The 22,567-nt window shown below is 48.1% G+C and overlaps 1 protein-coding gene across 1 annotated transcript in view; it reads right to left on the bottom strand.

Moving 5' to 3' along the window:
- Positions 1–22,567, bottom strand: part of ACRBP (acrosin binding protein) — a 92,655-nt gene that overhangs the window by 49,463 nt on the left and 20,625 nt on the right. The window contains exon 3 of the mRNA XM_026660253.2: positions 18,818–18,912. Within this exon, the coding sequence (XP_026516038.1) occupies positions 18,818–18,912 (95 nt within the window). The remainder of the gene's footprint in view (positions 1–18,817; positions 18,913–22,567) is intronic.

The raw sequence follows: 22,567 nt of genomic DNA, 5'->3' as shown, positions 1-22,567 counted from the left end.
CCAAACCCCTCCCCACATTGCAATAATCCCCTTGAAAAAAGGAGTTTCCAATGAGATAATTCTTCCAAAACCCATTCACTGTCATAACCCCTGGAATCACGTCCCCTGCACTGAATTAATCCTCCCCTAAACCCCTCCCCTCCTCTGTAATAATCCTCTTCAAACCCAAACCTTCACTTCAATAATCCCCACAATGCCTACCCCTCCACAATGAAAATCCCCCAAACCCCTCACCTCCACTGTGATAATCACTTTGAAAACCCTCCTTTCCAATGCAATAATAATACCCTTGAAACTCCTCCCCTCAAGTGCACTATTCCCCTTTGAACACCCTCCTGTCCACTGCAATAATCCCTCTGCAACCCCTCCCCTATCCCCAGAATCCCATCCCCTCCACTACAGTAATGTCCTGAAACACCTTCCCTCCTCTGTGATAATCCCCGCCAAGGTCCCTCCACTGCATTCATCACCCCCATACTCTCTCCCCTCCACTAGGATAATCCCCACAACCTTTCTCCTCTCCACTGTGATTATCCCCTTTAAGACCCTCCTCTCCAAACCCTTCCACTCCACTGCAATAATCCCCCTGCAAACACCCTCCCCTCTGTTGTGATAATGCCCTTGAAATCCCTCCCCTCCAATAATTTGCCCCCAAATCCCGCCCCTCCAATAACTCTCCCAGAAGCCCCTCTCTTCCAGTGATAATGTTCACAGAAGCCATCACTTTTCATTGTGATAATCCCCTTGAAATCTCCCTCCACTACAAAATCCTCCCAAGCCCCTCCCCTACACAGCAATAATCCTTCAAACTCCTCGCCTTCACTGCAATAATCTCTCCCTCTCCCCCTCCTCCACAGTGATAATCCCCCCCAAAATTTCTCCACTCCACTGCAACAATCCCCCCATGACCCCTCCCCTTTACTGCAATAATTCCATGGACTCCTCTCCCCACCATTGCGATAATCCCCTCCCCCTTCCCATGTGATAATCCCCTCAAAGACCCTCACCTCCTCTACAATAATCCCACTGATACCCCTCCCCCGCTGAGATGATCCCCCCTGAGATGATCCCCCCTTCCCCCCATTGCCTGAATTCCCCACAAAGCACTCCCCTCCTCGCTATAATCCTTCCCAAACACCTCCCTCCCACTGCAATAGCTCCCTAAAACCCTCCATTCCACTGTGATAATCCCTCAAATCCCCTCCCCTCCGCTGCAATAATCCCCCCAATTCCCTCCGCTGCAATAATCCCCCCAAACCCCCATATTCTCCTGTGATAAATGAAGGGGGGGTAGCTCCCTTTTATGGACACCCAGCCAGCCAGTAGCTATAAAATCCCTCTTAGTAGCTATTCTCTAACTGATCTACCTGTAAAGGGTTAAAAAGTCTCACTGCTATGCATAGGTAAAAAGAAGTGAGTGGGCACCTGGCCAAAAGAGCCAATGGGAAGGCTAGAACTTTTGAAAACTGAAACAAGACTCCTCTTTTGTCTGTCTGTTGTTGTTCTGGGGGAGAGGCAGACAGGGAGCAGTTATGCTGTGAGAAGCTTGGGCCAGGTATGAAAAATTATCATTATCATACCTAGAAACTACTCATCTAAAACTCCAGATATCTAAGTAGATCAGGAAATGTCTAGAAAGACGCAATTAGGTTTATCCCTTTTATTTCTTTATGGCTTGTGGATTCCTCTGTACTAACCCCAGGTGCTTTTGTTTTGCTTCTAACTTTAAACTGGACCTCAAGAGAGCTATTCTTGATGCTTGATCCTTGTAATTGTTTTTTTTTAATCTAGCAAAAGCCTAAATCCCAGATGTATTTTCTTCTTTTTTGTTAATTAATAAAATTTACCTTTTTTAAGAACAGAATTGCATTTGTGTGTCCTAAGAGGTTTGTGCACATTTGTTTAATTAGCTGGTGGCAACAGCTGATGTCCTTTGTTTTTCTTCTGAGCTCTTCCCCGGGGGGGGGGAGAGGAGGGGAGGATACCCCACAGGAAGGAATTCCCAAGTACGCCTTCCTGGGTTCTCAAAGGGGTTTTGCACTTGGGTGGTGGCAGCATCTACCAATCCAAGGTCAGAGAAAAGCTGTAACCTTGGAAGTTTAATCCAAGCCTGGAGTGGCAAGTATTAATTTTTAGAGTCCTTGCGGGCCCCCACTTTCTGCACTCGAAGCCTTAATACCTCTACTGCAATAATCCCCCCCAAATCCCCACTTCTCCATTCCAATAATCCCCCTAAATCCCCATCTGAGCAGCGAATAGTGGAGAAGCTAACAGAGGGAGTTTGACTGGGATCTGTCCGAGAGGAACTACACTAAGTGCTGCATTAGGGGGACTGAGTATCTGAGTATCCTGGCCACTATGGATATAGAAGCCCTCTACACCAATATTCCACACAAAGATGGACTACAAGCTATCAGGAACAGTATCCCCATAATGTCACAGCTAACCTGGTGGCTGAACTTTGTGACTTTGTCCTCACCCACAATTATTTCACATTTGGGGACAATATATACCTTCAAGTCAGCGGCACTGCTATGGGTACCCGCATGGCCCCACAGTATGTCAACATTTTTATGGCTGACTTAGAACAACGCTTCCTTTGCTCTCGTCCCCTAACGCCCTGTAGTGAGGCGGCCTGGCTCCCGACGGCCCCTGAGAGAGAGGAACCAGAACAGGCACCCAAGTGGGCGGAGCCACCGCCACCTGTTCCCGCCCCCCGGAAGTCAAGGGGTGGGACAGGAAGTATAAAAGCCAGGCCCCAACACTCAGTTGGAACCGAGCGGCCGGAGAGAATAGACGCTCCTGCGAGACCGAGCCTCCCCAGAGCCAGGTACCCTGATGCTGCCAGACCGAGCCTCCCCAGAACCAGGTACCCTGACGCTGCCGGACCGAGCCTCCCCAGAGCCAGGTACCCCGAGGAGGACTGGCCGAGCCTCCCCAGAGCCAGGTACCCTGACGCCGACGGACCGAGCCTCCCCAGAGCCAGGTACCCTAAGGCGGACTGGCCGAGCCTCCCCAGAGCCAGGTACCCCGAGGCGGACTGGCCGCCTGCCCCGAGAGCGGTACCCCGAGGAGCGGCCCGAGCGACCCCTGACCCGAGACCGGAGGAGCGGCCCGACCTAGACAGCCCTCAGCAAGCCGAGGAGCCCATGGTGTGGGACCCCGCTGCCGAGCCCAGCGATGAGCAGGTACCTATGGAGGAGGAGGAGATGGGAAGTGGCCCGGGGATAGCAGACCCCGAGCCTGTGTCAGTGTGTTGCGGTCAGGATCCCCACTGACCCCGTGGCAGACGGACTGCTGCGGATAGGGCCCCGGGCTGGAACACAGTGGAGTGGGTGGGCCTGTGTTCCCCCCTGCCACCCCCACGCCGGGTGGCAGTCTCTCCTCCTCCCTGCCCAAGGGCCAGAACTGCCCCAAAAGGGGACCGATCCCCTGGAACTATTGTTTGTTGCCCCGCCCTGACTAAGGGCCCTGGGCTCCCTGACTTTGTTATTGCTCAGCTCCTGCTACAAGGACCTGAGCCCCCTTGAACTATTGTTTGTTGCCCCGCCCTGACTAAGGGCTTGGGCGTCCTAACTTTGTTATTGCTCAGCTCCTGCTACACGGACCTGAGCCCCCCCTGAACTATTACTTGCTGCCCCGCCCTAATTGAGGGCCGGGCCTTAGCCACTGGCTTTATTGAGGCTCAGCCTGCAGGACGGTTCTGAGCCCCCTGGACCCTTGTGTGTTGCTCCGCCCTGAGCTAGCGTGTGGGCTTATTGACTTTGTAATTGCCCAGCTCCGGCTGCAAGAACCGGAGCCCGGAACGGGGTTGCTGCCCAGCCCTGACGGAGGGCTGTAGCCTTGCAGAGGCCGTGTGCCGTTTGTTTAGCCCCTGCCTGAGGGGCGGAACCCCGAGACCTTTAGAACCCAAGGACCAATTTGGACCGTCTAGTGAGGCGGCCTGGCTCCCGACGGCCCCTGAGAGGGCACGGCCCCCGCACCGGACTATTACACGCCCCTACTCTACCTGCGCTACATTGATGACATCTTCATCATCTGGACCCATGGAAAAGAAGCCCTTCAGGAATTCCACCATGATTTCAATAATTTCCATCCCACCATCAACCTCAGCCTAGATCAATCCACACAGGTGGTCTATTTCCTGGACACTACTGTGCTAATAAGCGATGGTCACATAAATACCACCCTATACCGGAAACCTACTGACCGCTATACTTACCTACATGCCTTCAGCTTCCATCCAGGACACACCACACGATCCATTGTCTACAGTCAAGCTCTAAGATACAACCGCATTTGCTCCAATCCCTCAGACAGAGACAAACACCTACAAAATCTCTATCAAACATTCTTAAAACTACAATACCCACCTGCTGAAGTGAAAAAAACAGATTTATAGAGCCAGATGAGTACCCAGAAGTCACCTCCTATAAGACAGGCCCAACAAAGAAAATAACAGAACACCACTAGCTGTCACCTTCAGCCCCCAACTAAAACCTCTCCAGCGCCTCATCAAAGATTTACAACCTATCCTGAAAGATGATCCCTCACTCTCACAGATCTTGGGAGACAGACCTGTCCTCGCTTACAGACAACCCCATAACCTGAAGCAAATACTCACCAGCAATCACACACCACTGAACAAAAACACTGACCCAGGAACCTATCCTTGCAACAAAGCCCGATGCCAACTCTGTCCACATATCTATTCAAGTGACATCATCATAGGACCTAATCACATCAGCCATGACATCAGGGGCTCGTTCACCTGCACATCTACCAACGTGATATATGCCATCATGTGCCAGCAATGCCCCTCTGCCATGTACATTGGCCAGTCTCTACGCAAAAGAATTAATGGACACAAATCTGACATCAGGAATCATAACATTCAAAAACCAGTAGGAGAACACTTTAACCTGTTTAACTCAATGACAGACCTGCGGGTGGCAATTTTGCAACAGAAAAGCTTCAAAAACAGACTCCGACGAGAAACTGCTGAGCTTGAATTGATATGCAAACTAGATACAATCAACTTAGGCTTGAACAGAGACTGGGAATGGCTGAGCCATTACAAACATTGAATCTATCTCCCCCATGTAAGTATTCTCACACTTCTTCTCAAACTGTCTCTACTGGGCTATCTTGATTATCACTTCAAAAGTTTTTTTTCTCTTACTTAATTGGCCTCTCAGAGTTGGTAAGACAACTCCCACCTTTTCATGCTCTCTGTATGTGTATATATATCTCCTCAATATATGTTCCATTCTATGCATCCGAAGAAGTGGGCTGTAGCCCACGAAAGCTTATGCTCAAATAAATTTGTTAGTCTCTAAGGTGCCACAAGTACTCCTGTTCTTTTTGAGTATCTGTTGCGGGTCAGTTTGTCCGTGTGCTTCATTGTTTGAAAAGTGTGAATTGGGAGTGCTTTGTTCCAGGTGGGCCTTGAGTGGGCCTGATTGATTGAGTGGAAGGTAAGACTTTGAGCCAGGACAACTGCTTTGAGCCAGCAGCGAACCAGCTGAGCGGCGAACAGCGGAGAGGCTAACAGAGGGAGTTTGACTGGGAGTTCGCCTGGGGAGAGCCCACTGAAGCTTTCATCTTACAGGCTTCTCTGAGAAGTAACTGCAACAGCTGAGGAAGCTCTGAGAAGGAAGGTGATATGGATGGGGAGTGATCAGCTGTTGCGACCTGCACAGGATGTGACATGTTTGTCTTTCTTCCACAGGACAGAAGCAACTTTGTCTGTACAAAGTGCAAGTGGTCTCCATATTGGAAGAGAAGGTTCAAGGACTGGAGAAACAAGTATCAACCCTGTGTTGCATAAGAGAAAATGAAGATTTCCTGGACAGATGTCAGGATATGCTTCTGCAGGCACAACATTCTGAAGATTCAGAGCAGGCTGAGCAGTGGGGACAGAAGGACAGTGAAGAAAATTGGCAGCATGTGACCTCCAGAAGAAGAAAGAGGAGCATCCACGTACCAGCAATGCAGATACAGGTGAGCAACCATTTTCATGTTCTCTCCAGAGGTACTAATGTGGACAGTGGACTAGATAGTACATCTGAGGGAAGGGAGCAGAAGGAGACTCCACCGATTGGAAGGCATGAGATGCACTGTCCTAGGGATGGGGGTTCCACAACCACCACTCCCAAGAGAAGGAGGTGGGTGGTGGTGCTCGGGAACTCCTTCCTAAGGGGGACTGAGTCATCTATCTGCCGTCCCGACCGGGAAAACCGAGAAGTGTGCTGCTTGCCAAGAGCTAGGATTCACGATGTGATGGAGAGACTGCCGAGACTCATCAAGCCCTCAGATTGCTACCCCTTCCTGCTTCTCCATGTGCGCACCAATGATACTGCCAAGAATGACCTTGAGGAGATCACTGCAGACTACATAGCTTTGGGAAGAACGATAAAGAAGTTTGAGGCGCAAGTGGTGTTCTCGTCCATCCTCCCTGTGGAAGGAAAAGGCCCGGGTAGAGACCATCAAATTGTGGAAGTCAACGAATGGCTACGCAGGTAGTGTCGGAAAGAAGGTTTGGGATTCTTTGACCATGGGATGGTGTTCCAAGAAGAAGGATTGCTAGGCAGAGACTGGCTCCACCTAACGAAGAGAGGGAAGAGCATCTTCACAAGCAGGCTGGCAAACCTAGTGAGGAGGGCTTTAAACTAGGTTCACCAGGGGAAGGAGACCAAAGCCCTGAAATAAGTGTGGAAGTGGGATACCAGGAGGAAGCATGAGAGTGCAAGAGGGGAGGACTCCTGCCTCATATTGAGAAAGCAGGACTATCAGCGAGTTATTTTAAGTGCCTATACACAAATGCAAAAAGCCTGGGAAACAAGTAGGAAGAACTGGAAGTCCTGGCACAGTCAAGGAATTATAAAGTGATTGGAATAACAGAGACTTGGTGGGATAACTCACATGACTGGAGTACTATCATGGATGGATATAAACTGTTCAGGAAGGACAGGCAGGGCAGAAAAGGTGGGGGAGTTGCATTGTATGTAAGAGAGCAGTATGACTGCTCAGAGCTCCAGTATGAAACTGCAGAAAAACCTGAGAGTCTCTGGATTAAGTTTAGAAGTGTGAGCAACAAGGGTGATGTTGTGGTGGGAGTCTGCTATAGGCCACCAGATCAGGGGGATGAGGTGGACGAGGCTTTCTTCAGGCAACTAACGGAAGTTACTAGATCATGGGCCCTCGTTCTCATGGGAGACTTCAATCACTCTGATATCTGCTGGGAGAGCAATACAGTGGTGCACAGACAATCAAGGAAGTTTTTGGAAAGTGTAGGGGGACAATTTCCTGGTGCAAGTGCTGGAGGAACCAACTAGGGGCAGAGCTCTTCTTGACCTGCTGCTCACAAACAGGGAAGAATTAGTAGGGGAAGCAAAAGTGGATGGGAACCTGGGAGACAGTGACCATGAGATGATTGAGTTCAGGATCCTGACAAAAGGAAGAAAGGAGAGCAGCAGAATATGGACCCTGGACTTCAGAAAAGCAGACTTTGACTCCCTCAGGGAACTGATGGGCAGATCCCCTGGGAGAATAACTTGAAGGGGAAAGGAGTCCAGGAGAGCTGGCTGTATTTTAAAGAATCCTTATTGAGATTGCAGGAACAAACTATACCAATGTGTAGAAAGAATAGTAAATATGGCAGGCGACCACCTTGGCTTAACAGTGAAATCCTTGCTGATCTTAAACACAAAAAAGAAGCTTACAAGAAGTGGAAGCTTGGACAAATGACCAGGGAGGAGTACAAAAATATTGCTCAGGCATGCAGGAGTGAAATCTGGAAGGCCAAATCACAATTGGAGTTGCAGCTAGCAAGAGATGTTAAGAAGGTTTTCTACAGTTATGTTAGCAACAAGAAGGTGGTCAGGGAAAGTGTGGGCCCCTTACTGAATGGGGGAGGCAACCTAGTGACAGAGGATGTGGAAAAAGCTAATGTACTCAATGCTTTTTTTGCCTCTGTCTTCACAAACAAGGTCAGCTCCCAGACTACTGCACTGGGCAGCACAGTATGGAGAGAAGGTGACCAGCCCTCTGTGGAGAAAGAAGTGGTTCAGGAGTATTTAGAAAAGCTGGACGAGCACAAGTCCATGGGGCTGGGTGCACTGCATCCGAGGGTTCTAAAGGAGTTGGCGGATGTGATTGCAGAGCCATTGGCCATTATCTTTGAAAACTCATGGCGATCAGGGGAGGTCCCGGATGACTGGAAAAAGGCTAATGTAGTGCCCATCTTTAAAAAAGGGAAGAAGGAGGATCTGGGGAAACTACAGGCCAGTCAGCCTCACCTCAGTCCCTGGAAAAGACATGGAGCAGGTCCTCAAAGAATCAATTTTGAAGCACTTCAAGTAGAGGAAAGTGATCAGGAACAGTCAGCATGGATTCACCAAGGGCAAGTCATGCCTGACTAACCTAATTGCCTTCTACGATGAGATAACTGGCTCTGTGGATGAGGGGAAAGCAGTGGACGTGTTATTCCTTGACTTTAGCAAACTTTTGATACGGTCTCCCACAGTCTTCTTGCCAGCAAGTTAACGAAGTATGGGCTGGATGAATGGACTATAAGCTGGATAGAAAGCTGGATAGATCATCTGGTTCAAAGGGTAAGATCAATGGCTCCATGTCTAGTTGGCAGCCGGTATCAAGAGGAGTGCCCCAAGGGTCGGTCCTGGTGCCAGTTTTGTTCAAATCTTCATTTAATGATTTGGAGGATGTCGTGGATTGCACCCTCAGCAAGTTTGCAGATGACACTAAACTTGGAGGAGTGGTAGATACGCTGGAGGGTAGGGATAGGATACAGAGGGACCTAGACAAATTGGAGGATTGGGCCAAAAGAAATCTGATGAGATTCAACAAGGACAAGTGCAGAGTCCTGCATTTAGGATGAAAGAATCCCATGCACTGCTACAGACTAGGGACCGAGTGGCTAGGCAGCAGCTCTGCAGAAAAGGATCCAGAGGTTACAGTGGACGAGAAGCTGGATATGAGTCAACAGTGTGCCCTTGTTGCCAAGAAGGCTAACGGCATTTTGGGCTGTATAAGTAGGGGCACTGCCAGCAGATTGAGAGACATGATCATTCCCCTCTATTCTGCATTGGTGAGGCCTCATCTGGAGTACTGTGTCCAGTTTTGGCTCCACACTACAAGAAGGACGTGGAAAAATTGAAAAAAAGAGTCCAGCGGAGGGCAACAAAAATGATTAGGGGGCTGGAGCACATGACTTATGAGGAGAGGCTGAGGGAACTGGGATTATTTAGTCTACAGAAGAGAAGAATGAGAGGGGATTTGATAGCTGCTTTCAATTACCTGAAAGGGGGTTCTAAAGAGGATAGATCTAGAGCAATGTTCCCTCTAATTTTTGACAGGCCATGTGTGCAAAAAAATTCTTCTGTGCAAATTTTTAAAGCAGAGTTCAAATTTGTGCGCCATGAGGCAAATGCGCCCAAGCGAGTAAAATGCTTATAGATTTAAAAAGTTTTAATTTGCAATTTGTGATAATAGTTTTACACCATGTTATTTTATAAATGTCATTTTTAATTACTTAGAAAAGGGAAATTTAACCATTCTTCATGAAGCAGAAGTTAGTTTTAAGCTTTATGATCTTTTTTATAGACAATCACGAGCATGTATCAAGCATATATTAATCATGATCATTATCAGTCCATAGGCTTCTGCCCGTTGGTGTCCACATTCAGCACATTCAGCACACATGTCCGAAAAGTTTTTGATAAACATATAATAAATACAATTTAATAAGCATGCCAGTATGTCAATTTATATGGGTTTTCAGATAGAGACATCATAAGTAAAAAAAGAAAAACAAGAGTTTGTGTTTTAAATTTAAAATTTTCCTAAAAAATATCAATACATGATTATCAGCCAAGAATAAGATATGTAATTAGAAATGCATTTTAATTTCCTTATTGGTCAAAATGTCAAAGACTGCTAAACTAACCTTACTGTTTTTCCCTGCGATCTTTTTTCATTTGCCCATTCAATATAAACTCTGTCCAGATCTTTCAGTCCTCCATCCAGCTGGTAACTCCTAATACACATCAGCATGTCCAAATGATCTACTTGTAAACGATTCCATAGTTTGTTTTTTAGAGTGTTCATTAAGCTAAAGCCACGCTCACAGTCTGCACTTGATGCTAGGAATGTTCCTCCAATATCCATCAACTTTGCAAGATCCTGAAACTATTCATTCTGGTGAACAAATGTCACCATATCCAGGAAACTTAAAACCAATTGGCTTTTGATTCTTTCGGCTACTGCAAACTTGAAGTCATTGTACTGACTGACTATAACAATCTCTTCAGCAAGAAAGTCTTTGTATTTTGAACATAGGGATTTGACCTGATGAATCCCAAAATTGAAGTCACACTTAACTATTGCTGCACAGTCAAAAGCGGACCACTCCTGGACTTCATCCTGTGTAAACCTGTCTGCCAAATGTGCACACAAGATGTTTATGAAAATTATGATGAAACTGGTATCAATTTCATTATTTTCTCACTCCATAAGACTGAGGCCTGGTCTACACTAGGCTTTTATGTCGAATTTAGCGCCGTTATATCGAATTAACCCTGCACCCGTCCACACCACGAAGCCATTTAGTTCGACATAGAGCCCTCCTTAAATCGATTTCTGTAATCCTCCACAACGAGAGGAGTAGCGCTAAATTCGAAATGGCCATATCGAATTAGGCTAGGTGTGGATGGAAATCGACGGTAATAGCTCCGGGAGCTATCCCACAGTGCACCACTCTGTTGACGCTCTGGACAGCAGTCCGAGCTCGGATGCTCTGACCAGCCACACCCCGGGAAAATTTGAATTCCTTTTCCTGTCTGGGCAGTTTGAAGCGCAGTTTCTGTTTGGACACCGTGGCGAGCTCAGCAGCAGTGGCAGCAGTGGCAACGATGCAGAGCTCTCCAGCAGAGATGGCCGTGCAATCCAATAGAAAGAGGGCCCCAGCATGGACGGATCGGGAAGTCTTGGATCTCATCGCTGTGTGGGGAGATGAGTCCGTGCTTTCCGAGCTGCGCTCCAAAAGACGGAATGCAAAGATCTATGAGAAGATCTCTAAAGCCATGGCAGAGAGAGGCTACAGCCGGGATGCAACGCAGTGCCGCGTGAAAATCAAGGAGCTGAGACAAGGCTACCAGAAGACCAAAGAGGCAAACGGACGCTCCGGATCCCAGCCTCACACATCCCGTTTCTACGAGGCACTGCATTCCATCCTAGGTGCGGCCGCCACCACTACCCCACCCCTGACCGTGGACTCTGAGGATGGGATATTGTCCGCGGCCGGTTCCTCAGCGGACGGGGAAGAGGAGGAAGGAGATGAGGAGGACGAGGCAGTAGACAGCGCTTACAACGCTGATTTGCCCGACAGCCAGGAGCTCTTCATCACCCTGACAGAGATCCCCTACCAACCCTCCCCAGCCGTTACCCCAGACACAGATTCAGGGGAAGGATCAAGCAGTAAGTGTTTTAAATATCCAAACATTTATTTACAACATAACTGGCATATTTAAAATATTAACAGTAGCTAAAGTGCTTTAAAACATGTAAACATTTATTTGCAACAAAACAGGAAGATTGAAAATATTAACAGTGGGTAAAGTGCTTAAAAACATGTAAACAGGAAAGTCAAACAAAAGGGGAATCAGTGCAAAGTGTATCATGATTACTCCGTCTTTGGGCGCCTCAATATATAGTCCGAACCATTTTAAAAAAATCTCACAATGTCCGCTTCATGATTATAGTGCCCAAAACCCTGCAGTCATTTGTCCCTCCAAGGGCACCTAAGCCAAGAACTGGTCAATGTAACCGGGGATCGAGGCGACATCCTCCGGGGAGAACTCCTCATACACCTCCTGCAGGTGTTTTTCAAGCCTCATCAGCAGGTTCCTGGGCAGGGACAGCTTATTAGGCCCCCCGTGGTAGGACACGTTTCCCTGCCACAACGCCAGCAGGTACTCCGGGATCATGGCCTTGCACAGCAGTGCAGCAAATGGCCCCGGTTTCTGCAGGCTGTCCCGGAGCATCTTCTCCTTCTGGCTCTCGGAGACCTTCAGGAGGGTGATGTCAGGCATGACTCCCTGCTGTGAATTAGGTAGGGGAAAGTTAGTATTGGGACTGCTTGCCCGTCCCTTTACAGAACTGCAACCGCCGGTTTACAGCCACGCGGTTTACAGCCGCGAGGGGCTGGGACAGGGCCAGAGTTCATGCTTGCAGGATTGCTGCCAGCAGAGACTCGCATTGCTTTCTATGTGAAAGGAGGCCAGTGCCACTCTTAAAGTTTTAAGCGGCCACAAGTCTACGGCTTACCATGTTTGCCATCTAGACAAAGTCCGGTGTCCTGCCCTGCTCCTCAGCTCGCCACAGCAAGACCGCAGGCACTGTAGGCGAGGGCCGAAAATTCGACCTTGTCCTCAGTGCGCGTGTGATAGGTGCTCTGCATGGTCTTGTTCACAGAGAAAGACTATGTTCTCTGTTCACAGATACATTGCTCTGTCTCAGGAATTCACTCCCTTTTTCCAATTCCCACAGCCACATCTGCCCAGAGGCTAGCGCACATTAGGAGGAGGAAGAAGAGGACACGGGAAGACATGTTTGCTGAACTAATGGAATGCTCCCGAGCACAGGCAGCCCAGCAGACACAGTGGAGGGAGAACTTGTCCCAAATGCACCGGGCAAACATTGAACGGGAGGAGAGGTGGCGACAGGAGGACAGGCAGGCTACTCAAACGCTGCTTGGACTAATGAGGGAGCAAACGGACACGCTCCGCCGCCTTGTGGATGTTCTGCAGGACCGGAGGCAGGAGGAGAGAGCCCCGCTGCAGTCTCTCTGTAACTGCCCTGCCCCGCCACCAAGTCCCATACCCCCCTCACCCAAAGTCCAAACACGGAGGGGTGGAAGGGGCCGGGAAAAATTTCACTCCACCCCTGCGGACTGCTCTACCACTAGAAGGCTCTCATTCCCCAAAATTTGAAAAGTCCTTTCCTACCCGCCTCACACAAGACCCCGTCCAAGTTTCACCCCCCCGTTCCATGTGCGGTTGTTAATAAAGAATACGTTTCTGTTCATTTCTGTTTCCATCCTCTTCTTTTGGAGGGGAGTCTGTCTGGAGGGGGGGGAAGGGCCTTGGTCATTGGACAGGACAGTCACCTTTAGCAGGGGGCAGGTGCAGCAGCAGGGCACATATACAGTGCAGTGACTAGTTATCCTGGTCAGTCTGGGAGGTGGTTTTCATGTTCTGTGTGGTGGGGGCGGTGGTGTTGCTCTGTGACTTGGTGGCGGGGGAGGGCAGTTACAGATCTTATGCAGCGGTCCTTACCCTGGATCACAGAGCCGCGCAGCAGGGGATCTGTAACCCTCCTCCCCCTGCAAGACAGTCACATAGCCGACACATACACGCAGTCCCGGCCAGGAGGGCTGGCAGGCTCCGTTGAAACAACCAGTCCACCATCGCGGAGCCTGTCATTCCTGGAGTTTAGAAGCATCATTTGCATCACAACCCTAAACCCGCTCCCCGCCACAGTCTGCGTCCCAGGTTTAAAACATTCCCGTGAAAACAGTAATAAAGACAACGGTGTCCATGAACAAAACAGAACAGATTTTATTTTTTGGGAAGGGGGTGAAGGGGGTATGTAATTGGAGAGGATAGTCGACGGCAACTGGGTAAAGAAACGGGGGCAAGTTCAGCTTCTGTGTCCACAAACTTAAAAGTCAATGGGTACCCTGCTCAGCCTTGAAACTGGCTTTCAAAGCCTCCCGGATGCACAGCGCGTCCCGCTGGGCTCTTCTAATCGCCCGGCTGTCTGGCTGGGCGTAATCAGCAGCCAGGCTATTTGCCTCAACCTCCCACCCCGCCATAAAGGTCTCCCCCTTGCTCTCACACAGATTGTGGAGCACACAGCAAGCTGCAATAACGATGGGGATATTGGTTTCGCTGAGATCACAGCGAGTGAGTAAGCTTCTCCATCTCCCCTTGAGACGGCCAAAAGCACACTCCACTACCATTCTGCACTTGCTCAGCCGGTAGTTGAACAGTTCTTTTTCTGTGTCCAGGGCGCCAGTATAGGGCTTCATGAGCCAGGGCATTAGCGGGTAGGCTGGGTCCCCGAGGATCACTGTAGGCATCTCCACATCCCCAACAGTTATCTTGTGGTCCGGGAAGTAAATACCTTCCTGCAGCCGTCTAAACAGACCAGAGTTCCTGAACACGCGAGCGTCATGAACCTTGCCCGGCCATCCGACGTAGATGTTTGTAAACCGTCCCCGATGGTCCACCAGTGCTTGCAGCACCATTGAAAAGTACCCCTTTCTATTGATGTACTGGCTGGCCTGGTGGCCCGGTCCCAGGATAGGGATGTGAGTCCCATCTATAGCCCCACCGCAGTTTGGGAATCCCATCGCAGCGAAGCCATCTATGATGGCCTGCGCGTTTCCCAGGGTCACTACCTTTGACAGCAGTACCTTGACGATTGCCTTGGCTACTTGCATGACAACAACCCCCACGGTAGATTTGCCCACGCCAAAGTGGTTCGCGACTGACCGGTAGCTGTCCGGCGTTGCAAGCTTCCAGAGGGCTATGGCCACTCGCTTCTGGACAGTCAGGGCTGCTCGCATGCGGGTGTCCTTGCGCTTCAGGGCAGGGGACAGCAACTCACAAAGTTCCAGGAAAGTCCCCTTCCGCATGCGAAAGTTTCGCAGCCACTGGGATTCATCCCAGACCTGAAGCACTATGCGGTCCCACCAGTCCGTGCTTGTTTCCCGGGCCCAGAATCGCCGTTCAACAAAATCCACATGCCCCATTGCAAACGTGATGTCCTCGGCGCTGGGTGTCGTGGTTTCTGACAGCTCTGTGCTACTCTCCGACTTCAGGCCCTCACTCCGCTGCCGTAGCCTCCTCGCCTGATTTCTCTGCATCTGCCTCTGGGAAAGGTGTATGATAAGGTGCGAGGCGTTGAGAACGGCCACAACTGCAGCGATGGTCGCAGCGGGATCCATGATCGCAGTGCTGTGGCGTCCGCGCTGTCACTGATCAAAAAGTGCGCGAACTGATTTCCCGCCGGCGCTTTCAGGGAGGGAGGCAGGGCGGTAGTGACTGACGGATGACGACAGTTACCCAAAAGCACCCTCGCCACAATTTTTTACCCAGAAGCCATTGGGGGCTCGACCCAGAATTCCACTGGGCAGCGGGGACTGCGGGAACTGTGGGATAGCTGCCCACAGTGCACTGCTTCCAATGTCGACGCTTTCCCTGGTAGTGTGGACTGACAAAGTCGAATTACTGTCCTTAGTGTAGACACACACGTTCGACTTTCTAATATCGATTGCACATATTCGATTTAACTAAAATCGAACTACTCTCGTAGTGTAGACATACCCTGACTCTCCAAGGTACTGTTTTCTGATCTTGTTCAGTTTACCTCGGGCAAGGTGAAATGCTTCAAGAGGTGTAAGGCCCTGTTTCTGGAGCAGCGTGGATAGTGAAGCCACTAACTAATGTTATTCGGTATTCCATGGTATTCAGCTTTTTGTGGCAGTATTTAGAAACTGGATCAGTATCTTTGTCTTGCTCAAAATATTCCAGAAGAGGATTACAGTTGCGAATAATTGCTTGAAGTGCAAAGTGCCTAGATAACCAGCGCACTTCACTGAGTGGCCTGAAAGCCACTGACTCACATTCAGAAGCATCCACTATTTCCTGAAATTTGCATTTTCTCCCGGATGACTGACAGAACACCGTGTAGACAGTTCTCATTAAGGTTTCTATGTGTCTTATCAGCTTGACCTCTTTCCATGCATCGGAAATCCCCAAGTCTTCCCGGTGTGCAATGCAATGTTGCTGGACTAAGTGTGGAATATCACATTTCAGCTGAGCCACCACGCCATTGAGTTTGCTCAACATCACGGAGGCACCATCAGATGTGAACATCACCATTTTCATTAGATCAAGTTGGTGTTTTTTATAAAACTCTTTGATTGCAGACACTATTGAAACAGCATTACATTCTTGCAATCGTAATAGTCCACCAAACAAAGTTTTATAGTCTGCAGAATTTATGGATCTATATTTAAAGTAGAGTATCAAGTATCTGTTAATGGATATATCAGTGCTTTCATCAACAGCTAGAGTATGAAACATTGCTGATGCTATTTCATGCATGAGGTCATTTTGGACAATGCAGTTGATAATTTCAAGAAATTCAAAAGCATAATTTTGACTTCTCCAGCTCGCTGGTATGCACACATACTTTTCCATATGATCATTAATATCCTGAACAGAAAGCATTGAATGGTTCATTTTAATAGCCAACAACACACTGTCAGTAAGTACCTTGATTTGTTCTGGGTTTGAGCGCTTGCATTCAAGATTAATTTGCCTCCTCTGCTTTTCAGCTGGACTTTCAAGAATCATGCTAAGTAATCCGCTCCGTAAGGAAGGGTTTTTGTTTCTAAGTCTTGTTACACCATCTATATGAGACTTACTTGACAGATGACGCTTTAAGAAATCCAACTTCCATACATCATTCCACATTCTTCCTGTTGAAAATTCTCCCGAAGCTCTGGCATCTCGACAATATACACAAACCACTCCGTTGTCCTCATCATATGTGAATATTTCATGAAGTTTAACAAGCATTACACTATGTGTCTTCGGTGTAACCGTCTCTATAGTCTCATCCAGCCATCCAGATTTAAATGAAGTCACTGTTCTTTTACACTTTAGACCTCTAGACAGTGACATTTTGGGATTGATTTTTTATTAGATTGGTTTATTTAAAATTAATACTTTTATTATATGGCTACTATTTCAATGCCCTTAACAGCATGACTCAACAAAAGGGCAAACGGGAGATCATTCAGATCAGGATACCAGAAGTTTGTGCATAGCAAAAAAACGCGGCAAAAAATGCGGGAAAATGGTAAAACATCACGAGTAAATGTATGCAGTCCAATGCCTTTGAAAGATTTCAGTCACGAAAACAACACTTACCTTTGTTCATTCCTGGGAAATCTTTGCAGTTCCTTAGCAACTACGGCCAGGCATTTTGACTTATTCGCATGTACTTGAGTTTGTACACAGCCAAATGAAGAGACTACAAGGAGATGTGTGGGTCCCGATGTGATCAACGTTCCACTTTCGAAATGCTGGCGGGGAGGGATACGAACGATTCATTGCCCTCCTTTCCCTTTTCCCCCCCTTGCCAGCTAGTAGAATCTGGCTGTGTTGATAGATGGCAGGCGAACAATGTCAAAAGGCTCTGATGTAGTATTTCATTTTTTGTGTGCGCGGTGTTTCGCTGTGTGCGCGCGGTTTAGGATCTGTGTGTACGTGCACAGCTTAGAGGGAACAATGATCTAGACTGTTCTCAGTGGTGGCAGATGACAGAACAAGGAGTAATGGTCTCAAGTTGCAGGGGGGGAGGCTTAGGTTGGATATTAGGAAAATCTTTTTCACTAGGAGAGTGGTGAAGCACTGGAATGGGTTACCTAGGGAGGTGGTGGACTCTCCTTCCTTAGAGGTTTTTAAGGCCCGGCTTGACAATGCCCTGGCTGGGATGATTTAGTTGGGGATTGGTCCTACTTTGAGCAGGGGATTGGACTAGATGACCTCCTGAGGTCCCTTCCAACCCTGATATTCTATGATTCTATGATATTCTCTACTGCAATAATCCCCCTGTGACGCATGGCTAGAAAGGGTTAAACATCCTGCAAAATAAATAACCCACAGAGGACATGTGGGAGATAATGTTTGTGTTTTTGTGTATTTACATATGTAGGAGTAGGATGGACAATGTAATCAACAGTCCCTGTCTATGCTGTATTCTGATAGTTCAGAGGTCAAAAGAAGAGTAAACATGGGATCTCTCGGTATTCATCTCTCTTTGAAATGTACTGTGAATGGTGGAGGAACAAGCAAATGGTCTTATGTTAGTTCGTATAGCTAAGTACCGGTGATGGACCTCCTTCAAAGTCATCCTAATTACCTTTTGTTCCCCGAGGAAATCCCAACTTGTCAAAGAGGACATGAAATTGTATAAAAGATCCTTGGGTCCTGATTCTGTCATCGCAGATCTGCTTAGACTTCAATAGGGGAAGTCTGAGTCGCAAGACTGAGGTCCCAGTTATGCTGGTACGCCCTGGATATATTTGGACCTATGAACTGAATGCTAAAGGAACTCTTTGAACTACAAAGCTCACCATCTCTGCTATGAATCTAAACCTCAATGAATTGAACTCATGTCTGTATGTATATTGATCTTTTAACCATACTCTTTCTTTTGTTTTTTAATAAATTTTAGTTTAGTTAATAAGAATTGGCTGTAGCGTGTATTTGGGTAAGATCTGAAACATTCATTAACCTGGGAGGTAATGTGTCCAATCCTTTGGGATTGGTAGAACCTTTTTCTTTTATATGACGAGAAATCAGAAATCATCATATTTGACGTGAGTACCTGGATGGAGGCCTGAGGCTGGATCACTTTAAGAGAACTGTGTTGTTTGGACTTCTGAGTAACCAGTAAAGTAATAAAGTAGCTGTTTTATGCTGGCTTGGTAAATCTAAGTATTGGAATATCCACCAGCTTTTTGGGGTTTGGCTGCCCCATTTTTTGTAGTTTGCCCTAATTTAGTAACCATAGTTGGCCCCCACTAGGACCCCGGTCATACCCCCAAATCCCCACCCCTCCACAGCAATAATCCCCCCAAAACCCTCTGCTTCACTGTGATAATCCCCCCCCCCAAAGCGATTGCTGACGCTGTTCTAATCCCCCCTCTCCCTCTCACCTTGGTGTAGTACTTGCGGTTGGAGCAGCGATAATGTGCAAACTGGCAGAAGGTTTGAAACCACGAGGCATCTGGGAGGTCAGAACAGATAGGGCCTAGAAACAGAGTGAGATGCGGTGTCAATATTAACAGGGAACTTACTCCCCTGCCCACAGGTGTATGAACCAGATCATAGAATCACAGAATATCAGGGTTGGAAGGGACCTCAGGGGGTCATCTAGTCCAACCCCCTGCTCAAAGCAGGACCAATCCCCACCTAAATCATCCCAGCCAGGGCTTTGTCAAGCCTGACCTTAAAAACCTCTAAGGAAGGAGATTCCACCACCTTCCTAGGTAACCTATTCCAGTGCTTCACCACCCTCCTAGTGAAAAAGTTTTTTCCTAATATCCAACCTAAACCTTCCCCACTGCAACTTGAGACCATTACTCCTTGTTCTGTCATCCGCTACCACTGAGAACAGTCTAGATCCATCCTCTTTGGAACCCCCTTTCAGGTAGTTGAAAACAGCTATCAAATCCACCCCCATCCTTCTCTTCTGCAGACTAAACAATCCCAGTTCCCTCAGTCTCTCCTCATAAGTCATGTGCGCCAGCCCCCTAAACATTTTGTTGCCCTCCACTGGACTCTTTCCAATTTTTCCATATCCTTCTTGTAGCGTGGGGCCCAAAACTGGACAGAGTACTCCAGATGAGGCCTCACCAATATCGAATAGAGGGGAATGATCACGTCTCTCGATCTGCTGACAATGCCCCTATGTACACAGATTAAGGCAAGGGCACCTGTTTGTTGGATGTGGAAGAAAATGCTGAATGTGTGCATGGGGACCCAAAGCACCCCTTAGAGCTAAGCTACAGAGCTCTGTGCAGTTAATGCTCAGGCAGTCTCCTGGCTGCTATATACTCTCCCTATGTCAATCTGTGGGAGTGCCTCATGTTATGGCCTAGTTTGACCACCTGCTTTGGACCTCTGTGACAGAGTGGGAATTGTTTACTTTCCTCATGGATTGTATTTTCTAAATTGACAACCAACCTAATTCTCAATTACTGAGGGACAATCTCCACTCATTGATATATTTTGCTTTCCACAACCAAATCTCTATACAACTTTTAATGAGTGATGTACCCAAGTATTCAGATTCTAATATCTAAACTGTATTGTTAAATCTATTCACCTAAATTTGGGTTATTGCTGATTATGTACTCTATGTATCATATGACTTTTAAAAACAAACTTTGTATTTGTGGATAATCTAGGAACTATACCCAGTTGTACAGACACTCTTTTCTCATTCTAAGTATTATATAATTTTTTTTAACATTAGCTTTAATAAAATTTTGAAATTTGTATGCAGCCTATGTGCGCCTCAATTTCCCTTATGTGCTGCATTGTTACCTAGAGGCGGAGAAAGGACTGCTTGCTCTCAGGGCAGGTGAAGAGACATAGATATGGGTAAAAACAACGAGGAGTCCTTGTGGCACCTTAGAGACTAACAAATTTATTGGGCATAAGCTCTCGTGGGCTAAAACCCACTTCATCAGATGCATGGAGTGAAAAATACAGTAAACAGTATAAATATTACAGCACATTAAAAGATGGGAGTTGCCTTACCAAGTGGGGGGGGTCAGTGCTAACGAGGCCAATTCAATTAAGGTGGAAGTGGCCTATTCTCAATGGTTGACAACAAGGGGTGAATATCAAAGGAGGAAAATTACTTTTGTAGTGCTTATGAGGCCAATGCAATCAAGGTGGACGTCGCCCATTTCCAACAGTTGACAAGAAGGTGTGAGTATCAGCAGAGGGGAAAATTACTTTTTGTAGTGACCCATCCACTAGATGTGATATAGATAGATATGGGTGTCACCTAGTTGCCTGGGCCTTGATCCCCATATCAGTGGGACATCTGAGAAGACAATGGTAAATCCATTCACTAAGATGTTCACACCTAGCAACCAATGACCCAGAGAGATACAGACTTCCCTGCCTCTCAGCAGGGGGGCTGAGCCACATTTTCCCTGGGCTGCGGGGGAGGTGGAAGTTAAGTGTGGGCTGTGGGAAGCAGTCGGACACACACCTAGGAATCTGATGAAAGGGTCTGATGGAGGGACAAAGCGAGCTTGAACGCTGGGGTTCACTACAGCTTGGCTGGGCTCTGGCTATCCTCTCCATCTGGCTCCCATCCACAGGAGCCAGGGATAGGCTGGGTCTCACAGGATCACTGTGGGCATTTCCACATCCCCCATTGGAATCTTCTGGCCTGGAAAGAAAGTCCCAGCATGCAGCTTTCTGTACAGGCCAGTGTTCTGAAAGGGTGCGTGAATCAAGCACCTTCCCTGACCATCCCACAGTGATGTCAGTGAAATGGCCTCGGTGATCCACCAGCGCGTACAAGACAATGGAGAAGTAGCCCTTTCTATTGATGTACTCCATCGCAAGATGGCCTGGGGCCAAAATGGGGATATGTGCATCATCTATCGCCCTGCTGCAGTTAGGGAATCCCATTGCGGCAAAGCCATCCACTATTTCCTGCACATTACCAAGGCCTGGTCTACACTAACCCCCCAAGTCGAAGTAAGGTACGCAACTTCAGCTACGTGAATAACGTAGCTGAAGTCGACATACCTTACTTCGAACTTACCGCGGTTCAGACGCGGTCCACACGCGGCAGGCAGGCTCCCCGTCGACTCCGCGGTACTCCTCTCGCCGAGCTGGAGTACCGCAGTCGACGGCGAGCACTTCCTGGTTCAACTTATCGCGTCCAGACCAGACGCGATAAGTCGAACCCAGAACTTCGATCCCCAGCCACCGAACTAGCGGCTGGGTGTAGACCAGCCCCAAGTTACAGTCTTTTGTAGCAGGAGGGGATTAATAGCCCTGCACACTTGCATCACCGCAACTCCCACGGTGGACTTTCCAACTCCAAACTGATTCGCAACTGACTGGTAGCAATTTGGAGTAACCAGCTTCCACACAGCAATTGCGACTCACTTTCCAACAGTGCGGGCAGCTCTCATTCTGGTGTCCTTGTGCCACAGGGTGGGGCAAGCTCCGCACACAGATCCTGGAAGGTGGCTTTGCACATCTGAAAGTTCTGCAGCCACTGCTTGTCATCCCACACCTGCATCATGATGTGATCCCACCACTCAGTGCTTGTTTCCCAAGCCCAGTACTGACAGACCACTATGTGCAGCTGCTCCGTGAATGACAGCAGTGATCTTGAATTATTTGTTTCCATGGCAGACAGCAGGGCAGGCACCACCGATTCATCCTCTGTTTCGCAGTGCGGATATTGCAGATCAGCCGCATTGTTTTCATAATGCACATCACCAGACTGGTCAGCAGTTCAGGATCCATGCTGTCAGGCAGAGATGGCAGGCGCACAGTTTACAAAGACTGTTGAAAGTGGCACAAAATGCTATCGGTTCCCAGAGCTCTGAGCAGCAGAGGGTGACGGAGGGTGGCGAGTTGCACAGTGGGATAGCTACCCGCGATGCAACGCTCTCTGTTGATGCAAGAGCAACGACTGTGGACACACTCCACTGACACAAGGAGCGTTGTGTGGACATGCAAAACTGATGTAATTAAAGCAGCTTATTATCGTTGACGTAACTTAAGTCAATTTAACTCTGTAGTGTAGACAAGGCCTTAATGGAGCAATGGCTCAGGGGTGCTTCTTAGGGCTTCTGACACAGGGAAATTTACTGGCATCATTACACAGCTATAGAATACTAGTGTAACTTAGGGTGACCAGA

This window comes from Terrapene carolina, unplaced genomic scaffold, assembly GCF_002925995.2.
Source record: "Terrapene carolina triunguis isolate 2854851 unplaced genomic scaffold, T_m_triunguis-2.0 Scaffold740, whole genome shotgun sequence".
NCBI classification, from domain to species: Eukaryota; Metazoa; Chordata; order Testudines; family Emydidae; genus Terrapene; species Terrapene triunguis.
This window is presented reverse-complemented; position numbering and strand designations above follow the sequence as displayed.